The sequence below is a fragment of the Papilio machaon genome, chromosome 18 (assembly GCF_912999745.1).
Source record: "Papilio machaon chromosome 18, ilPapMach1.1, whole genome shotgun sequence".
In the NCBI taxonomy this organism is placed as follows: domain Eukaryota; kingdom Metazoa; phylum Arthropoda; class Insecta; order Lepidoptera; family Papilionidae; genus Papilio; species Papilio machaon.
The window spans coordinates 4,125,170-4,135,106 of record NC_060003.1 but is presented as its reverse complement, the minus strand read 5'-3'; the positions used below and the strand labels follow the sequence as shown (position 1 = coordinate 4,135,106).

General features: G+C 32.5%; 1 protein-coding gene across 1 annotated transcript in view; it reads right to left on the bottom strand.

The window, feature by feature from the left end:
- Positions 1 to 1,454: 1,454 nt before the first annotated feature.
- LOC106713205 overlaps positions 1,455 to 9,937 on the bottom strand; it is a 35,293-nt gene continuing 26,810 nt past the window's right edge. The window contains exons 8-9 of the mRNA XM_045682209.1: positions 1,886 to 1,982; positions 1,455 to 1,682 (exon numbers count right to left, since the gene is read on the bottom strand). Of these exons, the coding sequence (XP_045538165.1) occupies positions 1,573 to 1,682; positions 1,886 to 1,982 (207 nt within the window). The 3' untranslated portion in view covers positions 1,455 to 1,572. The remainder of the gene's footprint in view (positions 1,683 to 1,885; positions 1,983 to 9,937) is intronic.

The window sequence follows — 9,937 nt, the reverse complement described above, 5'->3', positions numbered from 1 at the left end:
TAAATGTAAATTTAAACGACTTATTGATGTGTATTTATTGATATGCGTAACTCTTTACAAATGTCTATAATTATTTACATCTGCTGTTTTTATATTCGAATTTGTCGAAATCTCATTGAATTCAATTTAATTTATTTATATATAAATTTCTTTACTTTATGATGATCATAATATTGGTCTTATTCTTTACTTAAATACTTAAATACTAATAGGTCTTGAAAATTCAAGTGGTAATTACATATATGAATCAATTTATTTAAATTATACCACTTTATATATAAATAATTACAGAAATAATGCATATAATTCAAATTATATTTTGAATTTCAACCTTATATAAGTATATGTAAGTCGTATGAAATATTCTACAAAGTAGTGCAAATACATAGATTAGATATGACATCAAGATATTTATAGTTTTCACGTGATATGTACAATATAATTATTGTAAAGACAACATTAAGTGCAACATAATATCTACATTGAAGTGAATAGAATAGGTAACAAGAAATATTTAAAAAAAGAAACTTTTACAAAATCCAAAAAAAAAAATTCAACGAAAAATCCAAATATTTTTGAATGTAATAAAGCGGTATCAACAAGAGTTGTAACTGAACATATTTTCTTATAGACACTACAAGACGAAGAATGCATTATAGTAATTTTCATAGTCATCTATACGTACTATTTACAATTCCAATTTCTTTGACAGTCCTCATAAATTAGGGGGATCCTTGGACGGTATCCTACACAGGGGAAGTAGCGTCGATAAATAAAGATCCAATGGTCAATATATCAATCATCGAAAAGGTTTTCTACGAATCACATGATTACTATCACGGAAAATATGACCACTTTTGATCTGATGGCATAAAGAGAACGAAATATTGTAAATTGCTCCTGCTATATTTTCTTTATGACAGGAAATATGTTTTTCGTTGCGAACATTTGCAAATTAACGAGCATTTTTCTATTGACAGTGATATTTAGAAAAATTTTAATTTTGTTAATAGATGTTTTCACAATTATCACAACTTAATGTATTCAGTTCGTCATTGAAGCATTGATAGTTGAATTCAATACGAGTTATATTAGGATGGAATTGTATTCCAGATTTTATTAGACCGTTATTCAAGTGACTTTCTATTCGGAATCAGTGAATACCGTAAACTTTTTCAAAGTTAATTTGCCTTCATTTCATCTCTATTCAAATGCATAATTTGTATTCTGAAACATTACAGACATTTTTTTTTTGTTTTTAATTTCAATAACTAGTTTTATATTCCTTGTTTGTGTATTATTTAAAAAACGGCAGTTCTTCCTTTTATATGTTCTTTATTACATATGTAGGTTTTTTATAGGAGCATTTACATTGAAATTCAAATGTATCCCTATTTTTATATGCAAACGTAGCGTTAGGAATAAACATGTTAAATTATTTATTATTTTGCGTATGTTTGCAATTGTTTAATTTTACGAATAACTTGTTCCCCATGTTTGAAATTCTTGCGTTATCCAGCCTTTCATTCGCCATATACCGTACCTATGTCATAAACTAGTTACCTAAATAGGTCACCTTACGTCACCACAAATAATTAAATTAAAGAATATTGATGTGACAAGCAGACTAAGGTAGCTGGATGCAGATTTCACTCCACTTTGTAGTTCTGCAAGACTAGAACCTGTATTAAAAAAAAGAGTTTAAAAATTTTTCATGACTTCAGAAATCTGGATTTCTATCTTTATCAAACTTAAGTAAAAATTCTTTATATATTAAGAAAAAAACTTAATTAGCTATTTTCTGTTATATTTAATTTTCTAGTGTGTTTTACTTTGTCTTGTTAAATTAATTTTGGATAGGATGACACATAAAATGTTTACTAACCTTGTAAGACGTGAACCCTTGCAACGGTTTTCATAATTAAAGGGGCTTCTAAGGCGCAGGTGTAGTTACCCGCATCTTCCACTTTGAGGCGGGCGACCTGCGACATTTTTTTAAATTATATATTTATCTTTTATATGTGTGCGTATATTAAAGTTATAAAAAATATTTAAAAAGAAGAATAAGATACATTCATGCTGCTAAAATTAGACATCTACAGATTATATAAGATATTTATATTTTATAATTTAGTTTTTGAAAACAAATTAGAAATTCACCATACATTTTTTAAATATAGATAAAATAATGGCACAGAGAAGAAATAATTGTGGTAATAACTGTATAAGTGTTCCACTGAAATCGTATAGGCCAGGTATTGGAAACCAATGGCACGCGTGCCACTAATGACACGCGACACAATAGTTTGGACATGTTACTGTCATGATAATATTCACTATAGAATTGGATATTATATGAGAAGGAAAGAGAGTGATCCCAACGCTACGGAATGGTTCCAGTAATCACAAAGTCAAAATAATTTGATGACAAGTTCATACGTAAATGTTCGGTATCCCTGGTTTAGGCGTATAAAAAATATAGCGACTTATATACCAAAATGCGAACACCCGAGTAAGTTCTCTCCATTAAATAGCTATCCTTGTCTTCATAAATTACTGTACTCTTATATAATACTACCTTAACAGTAGGAGAAAATATTTAAGTCCCCACTTACACTTTACTCCGCAAATATTAGGTCCTTACATATGAAATTGGCGTTTTGTATGGGAGGAAAAAAATTCGAATATTTTTTAATATAATATATTTAATTAATCAAAGTATGAACCATTATTTTCTATGCACTTTTGCCATCTCATAGGTAGTTCATTGATCCCTTTACTAAAAAAACCAGTCGGACGGGAATCAATAAAATCTTTGAAGACGATTTGGACTGCCCCATCGGAGTTGAATTTTTTCCCTTGCAAGAAGTTATCCAAATTTCGAAAAAAATGGTAATCTGTTGGAGCAAGGTCCGGGGAGTACGGAGGATGTCTTAGACTTTCCAATTGAAGCTCTTCTAATTTAGTAGCCGTCTGTTACGCAGTGTGTGGTCTAGCGTTGTCGTGAAGCAGCAGTGGCGTGGAGCGATTGACCAGCCTAGGTTGTTTAGCCGCTAGCTTTTCCATCATGGTTTGCAATTGCTGACAATAGACATCAGCCGTAATAGTCTGGCCAGATTTGAGAAAACTGTAATGAACAATACCGGCACTAGTCCACCAAACGCTTACAAGTAACTTTTTTGGGGTTTATTTTCGCTTGGGGCAGGATTTGGCTGGCTGGCCAGGATCCAACCATTGCGCTGAGCGCTTCCGATTATCGTAAAGAACCCATTTTTCATCACAGGTAATGATTCGGTTTAAAATACCTTCATTATTGTGCCGGTTTAGTAATGTAACGCAACAGTCGACTCGCGTTTGCCGGTTTGCTTCAGTCAATTCGTGAGGTACCCACCTTTCAAGCTTTTTAATCTTCCCAATTTGCTTCAAGTGAATTAAAACAGTTTTATCACTAACATCGCAGCCTGCAGCTAACTCGGACGTGGTTTGCGATGGATCCGCTTCCAAAATAGCCTTCAACTCTTCATTATCAACTTGAGTCTCAGGCCGTCCACGGGGCTTGTTTTGCAGATCGAAATTTCCAGAACGAAAACGTTGAACCAAAAACGAACTGTGTTTTCTTTTGCAACACGACCGCCATACACATCATTCACCCTTCGAGTCGTTTCCGCAGCACTAGTGCCACCGTGGAACTCGTACTCGTAAATAATGCGATATTTTTAGTTTTCCATTTTGTAAAATGAGTGACGCAAACAGAAAAAAACAGAAGAAAAAAAACAAACAAATGACGGTCATCGAACCACAGATACATGAGTCTATAGCTGTACAAATTTGAATTTGGAATTCCTTACCAAAGAGGAGAAATTCGTGATTAAAGTGGCCAGTACGAAAAACGCCAATTTCATATGTAAGGACCTAATATATTGCGGTAATTTAGAGAGAACGAAGGTAACATTATAGTGCCTAGACGGCAAAGGTCGATGTGGGGTGCCACTGATAGCGGGAGTATAGTATTTTTAAATTTAATATCAATTAAGATTTGTACTTTATTGTACATCATAATGAATGCATGTAGAACGATTTCTGTATATTTAAGTCACATATAAGATACTCCAATATTTTTGTTTTTATTGATGTTTTTTGGTGACAACAAAAATTATTTCGATTGATCAATTTTGGTATTTGATTACAATTGTTCTATTTGATTTGGTCGTTATTTATACAAATTTGTATTTAATCCACTTTTAAAATAGTCTGGCTCTATAATAAGCTAAACGTTTATAATTTCCGTAAACATAAAATTATCGATGATTTTGTTCAACATCAATTTAATTATACAAATACAGGAAAATGTAATATCCTTGCCCTAACGTATCATTTTAACATTATAAATTGGAAAGTAGGTTAAAAGAGTCAACTGTGAACGTTAATAATTTAGACGTATGGGTGTGGCGGTGTAATATGAAACAGTAAAAGCGACGTCAAAAATAACGCAATTACTTCACGTGTAATTTGTATACGCCAGTGTTTTGTGAAGGGGCTTAATATTTACGTATCTGTGTGTTTTCACTGTTGAAACACTTGTATAAAAAGTTTTCGTCACGCTTATTCTATTTGAAAGAAATAGAGACAGTAATAAATAGGTTTTATCATAAGTGTTAGACAGTTGAATTTTACGATATGGGTCTGCTTACTTGTCGACCTCGTAAAGTACTAAATTACTAATTCTTACGCCACATATGGGTAAGATTATATGTATGTCACATAAGTATTCGAACTTTGGTAATAAACATGTCAATATGACTTTAAAGTCCATATTAAAGACGAAGACGTTATTTTGAAGTTCATATTTTTAGCTTAATAGTAACTATAGACCAATCATTTAGTCCAAAGTAACTTTTTTAATGTAATAATACACAAAATATTTTTGTGAGAATGATTGCGAAAAAAAATTAAATGACAAGGTAAAACAGCTTAAAAAGGTAAAGGGATGTAACCCTCCGGCTCAATGAGATAGAACATTGTTTACGCATGTAATTCCACTGGTTTTATTACATGTTATTCTTCATTAAATAACCATTCTGGTGACTGGCTGGAAAATATAGCGTGTACACTCAGATTTCCAGTTAAAAAGCTTTCATATTAGGATTTACGTACATAATAGTGTACTATGGAAGTTATGGTGATTTATTTTTAACTTTTATTCGCGACTTGTTCGATTTTTACTTGAGTAAAATATTCGAACCGTCTGCACGTCAAATTTGTCATTGACATTGACTTTCATACAACAAATTAACTGACACATTCCTTAATATTCTCTATTTAAAATAGAATAGGATGGATGATAAAACGTGCTTATTTATTTAAGGAATTTATCGCGTAAAATTATCAAAAAAGCATTTAACATTGCAAATAATGAAATCATAAGTATTGTGTACTAGACACATGTGTACTGTAATGTGTTACTTATTTATTTATTTTTAACTTAAATGTTTTTTTTAATTTAATCGTTTCAAAATTAATTTTAAGTAAACAAGTCAATCTATGGAAACTTTTATTGTTTGTCTGTGCATTCTGGATGGTTTAGTCTGTGACACAGACTTCCGTCAGATGTCATTTTTTTTCGCTCGCGTGAACACGCGGCACGCGCGGCAACAATTTTGTAACTACCAACTTATTTGCAGTTTAATAATTAATTGTTGTCTAATTGAACCAGTAAATAGTGGTTAGCATAACATATATGTATGTTGTAATTGAAGAATTTGATATAATCCGTTTTACACTGGATAGAAAGGACGACTCAAGAATTTTGAAACTTCAGTGCAAGTTCGGAAGTTTACATAATTTATACAGGAATGTTTTAAACTGCCTGAATGGCTCGAAGAGTCAATATCTCGGCCGAGATCAACTTAAATAAAAATATACATGTATATATAAAAAAAGGGGAAATTAATAATTAACAATAATAAAATGGCGGTGGAATCAAATGACGCGTCACCGCGTGGAGTTTAGGAAGAATCTGCAGCGCAACCTACGACCCACTACCAACGTGCCGAAAAAAAGGAAGCAGGTTCGGACCCACGGGCAACCCATTTTTTTATTTTTTTATTTTTTTTTGGTCGTTATTTATTCAAATCATATAATAAGTAACGCGACATTGGCGCCCAACGTGGTTCTTCTAAATAAGGTATTGTAAATTTTTATTTTTTTATTTTTTTGGTTTGCTTATTGTATAATTTTAGTTTTTTTTTTTTTTCTCTTTCTATCTGCATTTATATTCATGTATTTCATTTAGTTACCTTTCATCTCATTATCACATAAGATAAAATAAAATATGCTTTAGTACCTGCTAGCTTGTTTTTAAAATATTTGCTAATCATTATAAATCATTATTAGACTATATAACAATCATAGTATCATACAATAATTTTATTTCTTATGTCCGCTTTTTGTAATTTATAATAATTGCTTTCCTGTCTGTATTTCATTTCATATAAAACATGTTGGTAGTGTATGCAATCCGTCATTTTATATAACTACTAGCCTTCATACACTCCTGGTAACATATACATTTATAGCACTTCTAGTTGTAATTTTGTAGCTTAAATAGTAGATAAATATTTTATAGTTTATAAGTAATTTTATTAATGTTTAGTTGCAACATTTTGTTTAGTTTTGTTTGATTTTTAATTATACACCCCGGATATTAACTCTAATTGATACTTATTGGTAATTTTTTTTTTTCTTTTTACAACATGAATAATGATATTCAGTTTTTGTGTTTACAAAAAAGCGAATTAAGCTATGAGGTGGCTATTAGAGGTGGTACACCGGGCGATAATGTCCAAGAATTGCGCAGACAAATAGTAAAATTAGTTAACGTAATGCCTTCGGAGGATATTATTGAATCTGGTTTTGAATTTTATGTGGATGTGGAGGGCGTAAAAGAAACTTTTGTAAAAGTTGATTTGAATATAAAATCCTTGTCAAGTAAATTTGATAAAAACTTATACAAACGCACAAAAAATCTACTTAGTCACTTATATCACAGAATTCAACGTTTAGACCCTACAGATAAAAAATCTACAGATATTTTAGAATGTTTGAAGCTTAAACTAAATACAAGTTTTAAAACTTTAGAGCAACTTAAGCCTGTCACCGAATGCACGTCAGAGTTTAGTGAGAGCGTTACAAACGCCCCGCCGCCCGCTCCGCCCCTCCTTGTTACATGTGACCGATCTCAATTATCTGATTTAACTAATATTAAATTTGATGGCAAATCATGTGTTCTGTCGTTTATCCAACGCATGGACGAATTTATAACGGCTCGCGGTATACCTTCTTCTAAAATATTAGATTTCGGTACAGAAATTTTTACCGGCGACGCGTTACACTGGTTTCGAAGCGTCAAAGCTAATGCGCCATCTTGGGAAGTATTGCGCGACTTATTAAAAGATGTATTTGTTATACCGGATTATGATTATCGTTTACTGGATGAGATAAAGGCGCGTACACAGGGCGAAACAGAAAATATTACTATTTATTTGTCGATAATGGCCGCTATGTTCTCCAGACTGTTCAAAAAGCTTTCAGAAGAAGAAAAGTTAGAAATAATTATGCATAATATAAAGCCATGTTATGCTAGTGCTTTAATTGCAATACCGAATCTTAAATCGATTGAGACCTTGCATTCGGCATGTAAAAATTATGAGAATATAAAGTCACGTCTTGCGAATTATCATGTCCCTCCTAAACTAACCTCATCGACATTAGCCCCCGAATTTGCTTTCAAACCCAATGATATTTCAACAGAAAATAACAAATTTCATAATTCTGCAAATGGTAAATTTCAAAATTATACTAAAACTAACGGTAATTATAAACATAATACTAGTAACTACAGTAAAAGAATTTTTTTTAATCCAAACAACACATCCACAAATAATAAACACATTTATGCCATTCAACAAAAAGACACGAAACCTAAATTTTGCCCTCGTTGTCGATCTGATTCACACAACATTAGACAGTGCACTGGGGAACGAAAAATATTTTGTTTTAAATGTGGTCGTGATAACTATACATTTTATACTTGTCCCGATTGTAATGGAAACCCGTCTACATCAAAAAACTAATAAAGCAGAATTGTAGTAAGCCCATCAATTATTCACTTAGTACAGAGTGGAGGGACTGGTTACAGTTCATTAATAACTTCTTTAATAGTTATACAGTTGCTACAATTCTGCATAATAAGCCAAATAACGATTTGCGACCTTATTTGCCTGTCTTCATAGGAAACTTTAAAATCTGGGGATTACTAGATTCCGGTTCAGCTGTTACTTTATTAGGAAACAATGCACATCACACATTAATTAATCAAGGATTTGCTATGTGTTCCGATGAAAAAATTACAATAACTGCGGCTGGTGGACAAAAACTTAATTGTTTAGGATATATTAACATTCCATTTCATTTTGAAGGCAATGAATTTAATTTAAAAACATTTGTCGTCCCTGAAGTCGAAACTTCTCTTATATTAGGCATCGATTTTTGGAAACGATTTAACATATGTCCGAAATATATAAATGCGATTGAATATAAAACAAAACATGATAATATTAATGCAAATAGGACAGATACCACCATTGAACAAACTCACATACATTCTTATTCGAACCTGAATGAATCACAACGGTTAATTACTGATCATTTAATCGAACAATTTAAAGACATTTCTTCAGAACGTAAAGGGTTAGGTTGCACATCTTTAGTATGTCATAACATAGATACAGGCGAAACTCGACCTATACGCCAACGTTATTACCGCATGTCTCCCGTTAAGCAAAAGATTTTATGTGAACAGGTTGACGAGATGCTCGCGTTAGATGTGATTCAGCCTTGCGAGAGTTCGTGGTCTTCACCCGTTTTGATCGTCAATAAAAAGAATGGTCAACCACGTATTTGTTTAGACAGCCGTAAATTAAATTCAGTAACTAAACGCGACGCTTACTCCTTGCCATATGTTTCTGAAATTCTCGATAATTTGCGCGATGCTAAATTTATAACTAGTATTGACCTTTCCAAAGCATTTTGGCAAATTTTGATATCCGAACGCGATCGTGACAAAACGGCGTTCTATGTTCCAGGTCGAGGAACATTCTGTTTTAAAAGAATGGCATTTGGTCTTACAAATGCACCAGCTACGCAACAGAGGCTAGTGGATTTATTATTTGGCTCCTTTGAACTTAAGGTATTTGCATACCTCGATGACATTATTGTCATTTCTAATACGTTCAATGAGCATGTTTGCTTACTATCACGCGTACTAGAAAAATTAAAAGAGGCAAATTTAACTATAAACTTTGAGAAAAGTCAATTTTTTAGAAGTCGTCTTAAATATTTAGGATATGTAATAGATGCTCAAGGACTCAGGACAGATCCTGAAAAAGTGAAGGCTATTCTGGAGTATCCAACTCCATCTTCAAAAAAAGATGTTAAACGCTTTTTAGGAACAGCGACGTGGTATAGACGTTTTGTACAAAATTTTAGTACAATTGCTACGCCTCTCAATAAATTAACATCCAACCGCAAAGGTGCTCCGAAATTTTATTGGTCTTCAGAGGCAGACAAATCTTTTAATACACTAAAGAAGTGTTTAGTATCAGCACCTGTCTTGCGTTGCCCTAATTATGATCTTCCCTTTCAAGTTCACACTGATGCCAGTAATTGCGGAATAGGTGCAATGTTAACTCAAACCGTAGACGGAAAAGAGCATCCTGTAGCCTATATGAGTAAAACTCTTAATGCCCCGGAAAAGAATTATAGCATTACAGAACGCGAGACCTTAGCTGTCATAGTGGCCTTGGAACATTGGCGTTGTTATCTCGAAAACGGCCAACCTTTTATAGTATATACGGATCACTCTGCATTGAAATGGTTC